This window comes from Ambystoma mexicanum, chromosome 2q (genome assembly GCF_040938575.1).
Source record: "Ambystoma mexicanum isolate Mex_15411 chromosome 2q, UKY_AmexF1_1, whole genome shotgun sequence".
Taxonomy (NCBI): Eukaryota; Metazoa; Chordata; class Amphibia; order Caudata; family Ambystomatidae; genus Ambystoma; species Ambystoma mexicanum.
This window is the reverse complement of record NC_090924.1, coordinates 1,031,890,075-1,031,903,335: the sequence shown is the minus strand read 5'-3', so window position 1 is coordinate 1,031,903,335 and position 13,261 is coordinate 1,031,890,075. Positions and strand designations below refer to the sequence as shown.

Genomic DNA, 13,261 nt, shown 5'->3' with positions numbered 1-13,261 from the left:
ATTCTATGCATCTAATTTCACACTATGTATGTCTCAAACTGACTCCTTTTCACCGACTTTCTTACAATCTGTCTCTTCCTCAGAGCCAGAATATGCATAATTAATCATATTTTTTGCCACAATCAAGCTTTTTTAATAAAAACAAATCAAATGTTATTGAAGCATAATAAAGTGTCACAATAACTTTATCTGAATGTAAACACACAGCGCAACAACGTCAAAGAACTAGCAAACGTACAGTAATGGACCACCTGGACCTTCCAATTCGGTAATCCAGGACCAAGTACAAGACCATTCTGCCCAAAATACCATGTTGCAAATACCGGTTGTTAACTCTAGGAAAGACATACACGCCGATAACAGAACATCGAGAAACAAACGCAAGGCCACAAGATGATAAAACAACTGCCCTCTTTAAGTATAACGGTCGTTGAAAGCACTCCTGGAAATAATGAAATTCCAACGAGGGAAAGGGAGTTTTGGATTCCCACAATTGAAAGACTATCACCAAGCCTTTGCCATGCTCAGCCTGAGATGGTGGCTAGGGATTGGGTGCTCAGGGAAAACCTGGGTGGCTTGAGATTAAATAAATCTCAGGGGGAGGGAGTACCTCCACAAGATACTCTACAACCCAAGAAATTAAAAAAGGAACAGCCCCAACACCTCCAGTGTGAAGCTCTAGCAATATTTTCCAACAACTATGCAAAAAACTGGACAAACATTTGTACATGCTTCATAGCTCACCGATCCATGGCAATCCTCTGCTAGAACCTCCAGGTCCATGCCATTTATGGGCAAACAGGTCAGATGTGAAACTACATATGCTGGTCCAGTTGACACACAGACTGTACCGTAACTTGACTATAGATGCGCACCTTTCTCCTCCAACATTATAAAAGCAAGAACTAGTCTAGAGAGCAGTAAGGGCCAATACAGACATGTTCAATCTGTTGAATGAAAACTATCCTTTGTGGAAGGTTATTTTAGGGGATTTGGATTGAGAGAGAGGGCAAACGGTCCACTACTGCTGGGCTATTCTGAGTCCATGCAGGCTGTTACTATTCAAACCATTGTGCCCCTTAATCTTCCGGTATTGGTGCCCCAGGCGGTGGGTAGTTCTACTCTGGATTAAGTGTCCAAGGTTTCGATTGAGCCCACCGACTCACCTACTCCACTGTTGGAGTACATGGTTCAAGCTGAACAGACTTGGGCGCCTACAGAACTTCCCTGCAACACCTCCAGGGCAGAGAGTGACAGGTCAGAGGGTGAGGTAGTATTCAATGGCTTGGTTGAGAATCCTTCCTCTCCTCCTTATTCTACTTATACTACCAGGAGTAAGAATCAACCGGCGGCAAAATCAAGGTCTGCTAATGCATCAAGAATACATGTTAATCAACTATCAGACAATTACATTATTATTGATCTAAATGGGCAGGGTGTAGATCCAGCTCTGGAGCGGGGCCCTGTTGTAACATCTAGCCAGGTGAATCGGGGGACCAAACATAAGTCTAAACAGGGAGTCTGTTAACGCCTCTTTACCCCCCCCCCCCCCCCCCCGATAATGATAGATTGGCACACTAGCCCATCATCCCCTCCCTGCAGTTGGGTTATGACCAGCAATCTACTGAAGGTGAAATAACAAGCAAGGTCGTTAATCTATCAGAGGCATTAAACAGAGCACAAAAGTCAAAACGTACTGCCCTTTGGCCCGCGATGCTAACACTGCCTAAGGCCAGTGTTTGTACAGAGGCCTTTGGATGAAGTGGTACCTCAACTGCAGGTGACTCGAGCCATTTGCTACGATCGTGGGGCTCCTGCAGTGGATCTGCCCAAAGAACCCGGGGACTTCACCTCTGGGCAGATTCAGGGAAATTCCAATGAAGGGGGAGCAAACTATTCGAATAGTCAGACTGGTTGGGCCTTGAATAACCCCTCTACCGTCCAGTCTGGAACTCAACTGCAAGGGTGGGGGGGGACTGGAGAGATGTGGGGGGCAGTGAAGATAATTGGTTGGGAGCTGAGCAACACAGGTCGGGGTGCTAAGCGATTAAACAGGTCTAGTGTATTGGAAACATTCATGCAAATCCCTTCCTTAAGATCTTTACATTCAGGATATATTGAATGTATTGTCCTATCCATTGTCACAAGCAATCGCATGGTTTCACACTTCTTCTCTGAGACCGTATCTAATTTGGTCTGGTCTCAGAGGGGGATTCTGAAGTCTCTGGGCTATGATCTGTTTGACATCAAAACAATGGAAGCTGCAAAGATTTTTCTGGTTCCTGCATTGGCCTCCGATCCATCACCAAACCCACACGAGCATTGGCTAGTATTCAATCTGCTAGCTCTAACGATGTACAGGATTGGTCCTGCATTGAGGGGGCCATTAAAACCTTTGTGTTCCTTACAGTAGGGTCGAAGAAATCCTAGCATTGGGGAGATTACGATTCTCTCGTGGAACACATGTGGGTTGAAAAACTTCTTTTATAATTGGAACAATTCTGCAGAGATGAGTAAATTTAACATTCTGTTTCTACAAGAAAACGTGTATGGCAACCCTTTGTACAAGAGGGGTACTCTACTGTATCTTCTCCGGCGACGCATGGGCATAAGGGGATACTGAGGGGGGGCATGGCTATTGCTATGAACATCAGCCTGTTGATTTGTTCCACACTTTGGTCTGAGGGTGAGGGAATCCTGACAGTGCATGGAATTGGAGACATTCTCCTAGTAAACATATATTGGAACACAGGAAAAGAAACCATTTCTGCATTTCACTCTCTGTTAACACATACCTTTGACTGATGGCCAATGGCAGGCTAGCAACATGCTATGATGGGGGGTGAGGGAGGACTTCAACGCCCTCTGTGCCGATAGGGTGGCATCTACGTCTCATCCCAGGCATGAGGGGAAGGGAGGGGGCAACAACTCCATGTAGGGCTTGAACTTGGGAACGTTTAGGTCAGCTTGGGATCTGCATCTACTGGAGGTGGAACATCCCTGAAAGTAAGACCTCTTTACATGGCATATGGGCCCCTCTAAATCGTAGTTACACTATTTATTTGTCTCTCCCTCTCTCAAGGCAAGGTCCTCCTACTTGCACATGCACGATGTGGGGGTTAGTGACCATCTCATTATTCACTTAACTTTGAGTGAAATCACACGCAGGTCCGATGTATGTGATGCCCTAGCGCTGATTATACCACAGAACAACGGGCGGTCTTGGCGGTGGGATTCTCAAATGTATATTAAATTTAGGAATTACCTAATCCCGAGAGCACATAGCAGTAATCAAGACATCTTTAGGGACTCTAAACTACCTGCGGAGCAGAGGACACTGGACCTGTGTATTGGTGAATGTATACGCAGGGTTAGCTTAAGACAGCGAGGCATGCCATCCCCTTCTGTTTGTCAAAAGGATAAGAGACACCAAGAGGTCTAAAAGGCACGAGATTAAATCATTAGAAGAGTCTGCCGTCTCTATAGAGGAATTTGTTAGTCTCAAGGAGTGTCAACATCATAGGAATCTTGCGACAGTCTTAAGATATCAACTCCACCTTAGAGATAACCAATATATGCTGAGGTTGCTCCTGAAAGCTGACAGACAATTTTGGAAGACCGTCGATTCTAAGGGAGACGGCATATTATCTACAGGGGCTGATGTAATTCTGGAAAATACTTGGGTCTCCTTTATTAAGGGCAAATTGAAATCTCCATTGGATGCCAAGTGCTCCGATCATCCACAGTTTGAAAACACCCAGAACCTTGACCCTTAGACGTTGGCAGACATAGTATGGGCTATCAATAAACTTAAGCCCTCTAGGACACCATGTCCGGATGGGTCTCCACCTTTTTTGCTGAAAAGAGACCCGTCCCCCTGTGCTGGTTGGCTAAAACCTTATTTGGATTCCATCTATGCTACGCATAAGGTGCCGATCGCATTGGAAGCAGTCCATCGTAATACCCATCTTCAAGAAAGGTGACCCTCATGATCCGGCCAACTATTGGCCCATTGCCTTGATCGAATCAACCTGTAAAGTGTTTACCATACTGCTGCTTAGAGATTTAAATAACTATCTAGTGTAGGCAAACATTCTATCCAGTTTGCAGGTTGCGTTCAGACAGCGGGTTGGAACTCCCCTCAATGCTATACTAGTGAAACATCTTTTGCTTAGTGCCAAGGTTTTTCAGGGGGGCAACATCTATATGGCCTCCCTAGATTTCTCTTCGGCTTTCGACTGTGTGGAGCGCCAGCGGCTTTCAGACAAACTAGTAAGACTGAAGGTGCACTACAAGCTGGTTTGTTTACTGGCAGCGCTGCATCATAACTCGAAGGTCAGGATTCACCTTAATAAGGAGGGGGCCATTACTAAACCCATTCAGGTCTCCTTGGGACTAAGACATGGGTGCACCTTGGCACAGGCTTTGTTTAATTTGTATTTGTGTGACATTAAACATCTATGGGAGAGAAAGGATCCAATTGTCGTAAGGTTGGGACATCTGAGACTCCATTGGCTGACCTTTGCGGATGATATCATTTTTGATCAGACACCACGGGGCCACCAAAGCAAACTTTTTCGGCCTATACCACATTGAATAATCTGGCAATCAATGGTGCAAAATCGAAGTTTAAGAATTCTAAGCTCATGAGATGGTGCTTGGGAATGGACAAGGTTGAAAGGGTGCTATCCATGCGCTACCTGGGTGACAATCTATCCAACAATGGGTCTATCGAAATGTGGACATGCACACTAAAGGAGAAGTTGGCTCCTTTACTGTCACATATTAAGTGCATTTTCTGGAAATGTGGGTTCTCTATCCTCCCTGTTCTTAAATAATACCTAGGCAAAAAAGAGCTGATACTATTGTATGGGCTAGATATGGCGTCCATAGAGCTTGGGGCCTGTCTGAACGTTACGCAAGGGACAATCTGGAAAAAGGTATTGGGGCTAGCCTTGGCATTGCCGAATGGTATTATCAGGCATTAATTCAGTTTAACTTCACTGCAGGCCAGATTCCAATGGAGACAGTTATTGTCCTATTTCAAGTTTCTTTGTCCTCCTAGTAATTCACTATACATGGACCTGATTCAGATTATGTTGCGAGGATCTATTCAGTCTGAGAAAGGGTTTCAAGACAATATGGACAATTACTGGAATGTGCTGGAGCTTAAATGTAATCCTGACGCAGTGAAGGACAAGTATTGTAGGGATGATTGGAGAATTACAATGTAATCCATGAATAAATATTCCACGTACCAGGATTATGCAAGGTTCCCCCACAGGTTGGGTCAGCTTCTATCATATTTAAAAAGTTTTCCCTGCCCAAAGTCACGAACAGTATATATGAGATTTAGGCTGAACCAAATTCATACCTATGAACGCACAAGGAATTGGTAAACAACTGATTTAGAGGGGGCTGGCGCAGTGGCAACTTGCCATTTCTGCCAAGTTTTGTGTGTGGAGAATTTGAGACACTGGTTTCTAGATTGTTACTCTTGGAGTTTGATCAGAATAAAATGCTTTGACAAAGAACTGTATAGCTTTGCCTCTGACTTTTCAAAAGAATTACTGTGGTCACGCCTTATGTGTGGTAATCATTTATCCCATATTAACTTGCTTGTTCGATTCCTAAATGAAACTAAACTGGTCAGTCAGGAAACAAAAGTGAATTGATGTGACATGATATGAAGGTCTTAGACATGTAAAGATTTATTTTAATGATTTGTTAGTTGAAGAGTATGTTGATGTAATTTGAGTGTATAGTATGTCATGTTCTTATTTCTTATTTCCTAATTCTAATATATGTCTTCTTTTTTGTACTTTGTGTAAGGTTTTTTTGTAAACCAAATCGCAAATAAAAAAGCACCTTTTCCTCAAGCAGAGTAGAATTGAGGTTTTTGATTTCAGGTTTCGGAAAGCTGTAAAACACAGATCTAAGCAAGATCAGCATGCACTAATGTAAAGTAAGGGTGTTTAAGTGTTCAATAGTTTGTTGTTTTGAGTAATTCTCTCATGTACTATTTGTGTAGGCTTTGTACATTGATAAGCTGTTCTTTCACAGGTTGAGTGGGCCTTCACCAAAGGAAAAGATGTCTCTCTTGAGAGACATCACTTTGATTTCACTTCCTGAATCGTATTAATTTTTCAACCAACAATGAAACTGATCTGGACATTTTCCCAATAAATACATTTCTTACCAATCAGTGATGTAAGCAGAGCCCCAGTAGATGACGCTATTATCTGCTGCAAGGGTGTTATTCTATTTAGTCTGGTGTCCACATCCTTATTTTCCACCATTTTGTTTCAGTAGAGTATGCCTAAATGAAAACATACAGCAATAAGTAAACAGAAAGATTTTAAACATAGTATTGTATCAGTACACTCAGGGTACAAAACTTAATTAAAACATTTAAGATTAATATGATGGGGCCTTTATTGGGTCTGAGGGGGGGGGGGGACAAGAGTTGAGAGTTTCACTAGGTCCCCTAAACTACCACACTTCACCCCACCTCCTCCCTTCAAACAGATGGAGAGCAGTCTGTTTTTTAAGCAGTAGAATTCCTGCTACTTTATAAACCCTCTGTGGCAACCCATCCACCTTGCTGGGCCTGTGAGGACATGGCAAAAATACTGAGAAGATGGCATCTTCACACTGATATGGACGAGGTAGTGGCATGCATACCTTGCCGTAGCATGGCAAAGGATTCTTGCCATGGAATCCGACGGCAGTTACAGGTAGTCTCTTCCCCCAAGGTGGTTGTCTGCCTTTAATTTTTGCCACAGTGCTTGTACCGTCGGAGATGCAGAGATTTTCAGGAGTCGGAATGGTGGCAGGAAGCAAGCAGCAATGCCATGAAAAGGCACTACATCAGCGTGGACCCTGGGCCGACTGTAAGGACTTTGGGCAGCAAGAATGGGCCCTGCCCTTTCATGGTTGTACTTCCTTTGTGGTGGCCTCCTCTACTGCACCCCAAAACCCTTAAACCCCCAGGTGCTCTTGATAGTGACAATCAAGTAGGGTGGATCACAGCAGCATCAACATGGAAGGGAGATGGAATAGTGGAGTTGAAACAACAACAGAAGCCCTACAATGTTATGTTATGTTACTATGCTTGCAATCTGTGACCCAAAAAGCAATCTGCTAGGGAGATATTTTACACCACCCTCTGGTGAGGGGTGTGAGAACTTCCACCCTAAGGATAAACAGGGTTCCAACCACAATACATGTATTTATTTTTATTTTTTATTTACATCACAAAATCGCAAAACAGTTTTAGATCCACTTAGGGGACAGAAGAAGACTAGTAGATAAGCAGGGGTATTATCACTTGATAACCCACACTGTCACACTACACAGGTATACACACCAAGCAACTATAAGTTCAACAAAGTACTTGAGACAAGAAAATAGCACAGAGTAAAAACAATGGCATTCCAAGCATAAAAAAAGAAAAAAATGAAAAGGGCCTTAGTGTAGACCCGTCCCACTTTTAAGACCTGTGCCGTAGGGGCAAACTGTACATCATAATGCTGAGGGACGAGAAGGAAAGGGTATTCCTAAGCAGACAAGTAAGTACATAGACTATCCTGGAATCACCATGCCATTGAGGGGGTAATTCATAGAATTCAGCGCACAAGTGGCGCACGCGGCTGGCGCAAAGTGTGCGCGTGCGAATCCCTGTGCCAGCCGCGTGCGCTAAAATACATTTCCGCGCACAGCGTATTCATGGATTCCAGCCACCAAAACCAGCCGTGGCGCACAGTGGCGCAGCGACCCTGCAGCAGCGCCAGTTACGCCCCCAAGAACGCCCCTTGCGCAGGGAAAAGCCATCAAAATCCCCAATCCAGCGCAAAGGGCTGCGCTAACCCTGTACCAGCACGGCAAGCGGGCTACGAGTATCACTGGGGTGCGCGGGAAGTTTCTCACGTGATTCCAGCTGGGTACGTGTTTTACTGGGGTGCGCGGGAAGTTTCACACGCGATTGGCCCTGTGCGAGCGGGGTACGTGTATTACTGGGGTGCGCGGGAAGTTTCACACGCGATTTCAGCAGGGTACGTGTATTTCAGGGGTGCGCGGGAAGTTTCACATGCGATTTCAGCAGGGTACGTGTATTTCAGGGGTGCGCAGGAAGTTCCAGACGCGATTGGCCCTGTGCGAGCGGGGTACGTGTATTACTGGGGTGCGCGGGAAGTTTCACACGCGACTTCAGCAGGGTACGTGTATTCCAGGGGTGCGTGGGAAGTTCCACACGCAATTTCAGCAGGGTACGTGTATTTCAGGGGTGCACGGGAAGTTTCACACGCGATTTCAGCAGGGTACGTGTATTTCAGGGGTGCGCGGGAAGTTCCACACGCGATTGGCCCTGTGCGAGCGGGGTACGTGTATTACTGGGGTGCGCGGGAAGTTTCACATGCGACTTCAGCAGGGCACGTGTATTCCAGGGGTGCGCGGGAAGTTCCACACGCGATTTCAGCAGGGTACGTGTATTTCAGGGGGGCGCGGGAAGTTTCACACGGGATTTCAGCAGGGTACGTGTATTTCAGGGGTGCGCGGGAAGTTCCACACGCGATTGGCCATGTGCGAGCGGGGTATGTGTATTACTGGGGTGCGCGGGAAGTTCCACACGCGAATTCAGCAGGGTACGTGTATTTCAGGGGTGCACGGGAAGTTCCACACGCGATTTCAGCAGGGTACGTGTATTTCAGGGGTGCGCGGGAAGTTCCACACGCGAATTCAGCAGGGTACGTGTATTTCAGGGGTTCTGGGGAGTACTACACGTGAATTGGCCGTGTGGGTCCTCCCAGGTGTTCGCTCTACAACCTCCACAGCCCCTGCAGGCAGCCCACACCACGGGGACTACCCTGCACCCCTGCTCATGTCCCGCAGGCAGCCCATCCACCATGGGCATGCCCCCCAGCCAAGCCACATGTCACCTTGCACTACTGATCAACAATGCATGTCTCCCAGCACCCCCACCCCCCAGCAGTGCAGGGCACCCTCCACCAGGCCCCCGGCCCCCACCAGTCAGGGCACCCTCCACCAGGCCCCCACTCCTGTCTCCCTGCACCCCCACCCCCCACCAGTCATGGGCACCCTCCACCAGGCCCCCACACATGTCTCCCAGCAACCCCACCCCCCAGCAGTGCAGGGCACCCTCCACCAGGCCCCCACACATGTCTCCCAGCACCCCCACACCCAGCAGTGCAGGGCACCCTCCACCAGGCCCCCACTCCTGTCCCCCTGCACCCCCACCCCCCAGCATTGCGAGGCACCTGCCAGCAGGCCCCCACTCATGTCCCACTCATGTCCCCCTCCACCCCCACCCCCCAGCACTGTGGGGCACCTGCCAGCAGGCCCCCACTCATGTCCCACTCATGTCCCCCTGCACCCCCACCCCCCAGCATTGCGAGGCACCTGCCAGCAGGCCCCCACTCATGTCCCACTCATGTTCCCCTGCACCCCCACCCCCCAGCACTGTGGGGCACCTGCCAGCAGGCCCCAACTCATGTTCCCCAGCCAACATGTCATCACAATCTAGATCCCTGCTCCCTATGGTCAGCCTCCAAATGCAAGACACCCACCCGAGTATTGCATCCACCCACTTAGAAATGGCAATAACATGATAGAACACCAATTGCAAGTTTGGAAACGAACACATGTCCTTCACATACACCCAATGGGTGTCAGTGAATCTCAAAACCCATATCATGATATGCATGAAACCAATGAGATGATACTACACATTGAAGTTGGATCAAAAAATATGTATTAAAGGAAACATGAATGGAATCAAAAATAAACAAACAGAAATGGGAATGTAAAAAAATAAAAAGAAGCATGTCTGTGAAAAAATGCAAAACCAAAAATCATAATCCAAAGGAATGGTGTCCAAAGTCACAGTCCACAAAAGAAAATTCAATGGGAAATTATAATTGAAAGCTATTGCTCCATGGGTAAATTGTAAAATGAAAAGAAAATCCAACAGTGAACTATGTACAGATGAACAAGCCAGGGTCCATGATCCCAACAAAAGAAATGAAACCTATCTAACAACACTACCTAATAAAAAAAAAAACTATATACAAAAATGTGGCCCATTGTCCAAAAGGTCCAAAAAAAAAGCAAAAACAAAGGAAACCTAACACTAACTACATAACTATTTACAAGGGCAGCGGGCTAGTCCAACGGCTCACTGGATGTTGTCATGGGCCAGGGCATCATCGAACTCCTGTTCAATGGCTTGGAGGCGGGCATGTTCCCTGGCCCCGAGGTCTCGCAGGGATAAAGCAGTGTCCAGCTCCAACTCCCTGCGAAGACCCTCGAGGCACTCAGCCCGCCTCAGCGCCCTCCGCATGGAGTTCTCCGCCCTGACCATTGTGAGCCGTTCCTCCTCTGCCCGCTGCCGCTCCGCACCTATCTGCTGGCCCAACTGCTCCCACACGGAAGCCACTCCCATTCCAGGGTTCTCCTGCCCTCCGGCCGATGCCTGCACCCCTGATGTTGATGGCCCCGAGCCATGATGCCTCCCACGTCGAGCCTGCCGCTGCCTCCGACGCAACTGCCTGTGCCAGCACGACGGCATCCAGGCTGATGGAATCCACCGACGCTGTCGTGCACGTGCCCTGCCCGATGATGCCGTCACATCCTCCATCTGCTGGGGTCCAGTTGCTGGTGTGTCCACCCCTGCTGGACCTCCGACTCCCGACTGTGGCAGGGATGGGATCCCCACCGAGCTGGCTGCATTGGTCGGGGCAGGTCCACAGGGGGCCCTGGTGGCATCTGGGCCGGAAGACGGCATGGAGAACGACTGGTGCATAGTCTCCACAGAGGAGGAGAGGGTCGCCAGATTGGGCGACACATGTAGGAAACCCCCGACCATGGCCGATCCCAACTGGGCCACGTCGGCACGGTGCTCTCCGTGATGACGTGCATGCTCCTCCCAGGAAGCACGCACCTCATCACGAATTGCACCTGTGCGCAACGCGACACCAATCAGGACCTTCTCCATACGGCCAGGGGTCCCCTCGTCCGCAGGTGGAGGGGAGTCAGATGACATGGACATCCCCCCTACCTGCGGACGGGCCTGGGATGGGGCATCCCTGCTGGTGCATGGTGGTGCACTCACAGTGTCAGGGACAGTGACATGCACAGGCCCCTCCACGGCGACCTGTGCTGCCTCCTGCCCCTGCCCCTGGACTGCAACGCTTGCACCAGCAGGGATGCCCCCACCAGGCCCCATGTGCGCCTCAGTAGCGGCCTCCTCCTCCTCTGTGGAAAACACCAACCTGGATGGCTCCACCCCGTCTTCCGCTGTTGCAAGCCCCTGTGGGGGCTCACCCACCCCTTCCGCTGCAGCCGTGGGGGCATCCCCGCCGCTTTGCTCCACAGCGCCGTCTCCACCCTCTTCTTCACGTGGCGCTGTGTAAAGGGAGACATAGAACACAAGCATCAGGGTACTGTACAATGGTCCCCTAGACAGGAAACAATAGCAGATGAGTGGCACTGTCAAAGATCACTTCCATCATGTCGATCCACAACACATGGGTTAGTGCAGGTAAAACACATGCGGTAACAGGCATGGCGCATGCTATGGACATTAGCATACATGTCCAAGGGATTCTTGAAACATACAATGTTGTTTTGGAACTCACATGCATCATGGGCCATGCCTATCACATGCACACACTTCACCCTAGTTTCATCCATCTGGCCTCGTACACCACAGACACAGTGGGTACAAGGATGACTAGGCTGCATCAGTGAACCTGAACATTGCGACAGACATGTGTCATGCATCCCTGGCATTCCTAAGTCACAGACACGCAGGTCAGGCACACAGACATGGACAGCATACATGTACATGGCATCAGCACCCATCCCTCACCCCCACCCATGTCCAGGAACAGAGACTGGCATGCTTTCATGTGGCCATTCCGCATAGGGCAACCCATGTTGCATTTGAACACATGCACCAACCGTGTGGTTCACACATTACTGGTCTCACATGCATGACGTCCATGCACACACACATGCATACATGGCCTATGTCACACATACAGGCAAGTATCAGACAACCAGCACACTGCGACATGCCCTGTCTCACACAGCAATGCTTGGCTACTTACCGCTCAACTCCAGACGGGTCTGCCTCTCAAGGATCTGGGCGTGGAGCGCTGGGCCTACGCGTTCCAGGACCCTCATCTGGATGGTACTCATGCGGCCCCGGCCCCCCTCCACGAGGCGCCGGGCCTTCAAGAGGGTCCTGGACCTGCAGTCATCCCAGCGCTTCTTGACATGTTGGTAGTCGCGGACTGCCACCCCCTCCGCGTTGATGGCAGTCACGATGTCCGTCCAGATCTGAGTCCGTCCTTCCTTGTTGGCGCGCTTACTTCCGAAGAGGGCATCATACTGCCCCAGGACTTGCTCCACCAGGACACCAACTTCAGTGGCAGTGAAGCTGGTGCCCCTCTGCCTCTCTGGCCAGGGGTTGCCAGTGGTGCCAGATGTTGCAGTGCCCGACATGGCAACCCCAGAGGCAGGAGTGGGTGTGCAACTGGGTCCTGGGGCTGGGCTGTGGAGCGATGGTATCCCAGTCGGGAGTCTTCTGTTCCAGCAGGGGTGGACACAGCAAATGGACCCATTGCAGATGGCTGATGTGCAGGCACCAAATGGCAGGGCACGGTGGCAGCAGGCAGGCAGGCAGGCAGCAGCAGATGGCTCGTGGGAGGCTGCTCAGGGCTCTGGGGGCAGTAATTCGGCCTTTTGGGCAGGAGCGTGGTCTTCCGTGTGCTTACGCGTGGCCAGCTTGATACGGAGTGATTTGGCACGTGAAAATCTTGCACGCCTGCATGTAAATCGAGGAAAGGCCCTTAGCGCGTAAGCACGCATACGCGATTTCATTGGACCAAAGGCCCTTAGTGCGTAAGCGCGTCTGTGACGTTTCGCGCACGGGCGTTTCCCTGGCAGGGCTTGTAGATCCCACGTGCCTTTACATTGCTCTGTACGTGCTTTTCGTGGGGTGCGGTGCGAGTGTTTTCCAGCCGTTGGGGTTCACACGCTATTACTTCACAGCAGGTGTTGGCTACGCGTTCTTCTACACGCAAGGCAGACGGTGAATGGTAGCCCGCTCGCCCACGCCCGATCGCGTGAAAAACTTCACGCGAACCCCTGTAATACACGTAGCCCGCTCCCCCAGGCCCGATCGCGTGAAAAACTTCACGCGAACCCCTGTAATACATGTAGCCCGCTCCCCCAGGCC

At 49.6% G+C, this 13,261-nt stretch overlaps 1 protein-coding gene across 3 annotated transcripts in view; it reads right to left on the bottom strand.

The window, feature by feature from the left end:
- SLC25A40 (solute carrier family 25 member 40) overlaps positions 1-13,261 on the bottom strand; it is a 964,848-nt gene that overhangs the window by 843,329 nt on the left and 108,258 nt on the right. For all 3 annotated transcript variants that reach the window (XM_069648384.1, XM_069648381.1, XM_069648382.1), the window contains exon 3: positions 6,200-6,319. In XM_069648384.1, coding sequence (XP_069504485.1) covers positions 6,200-6,299 — 100 coding nt within the window. In that variant the 5' untranslated portion in view covers positions 6,300-6,319. The remainder of the gene's footprint in view (positions 1-6,199; positions 6,320-13,261) is intronic.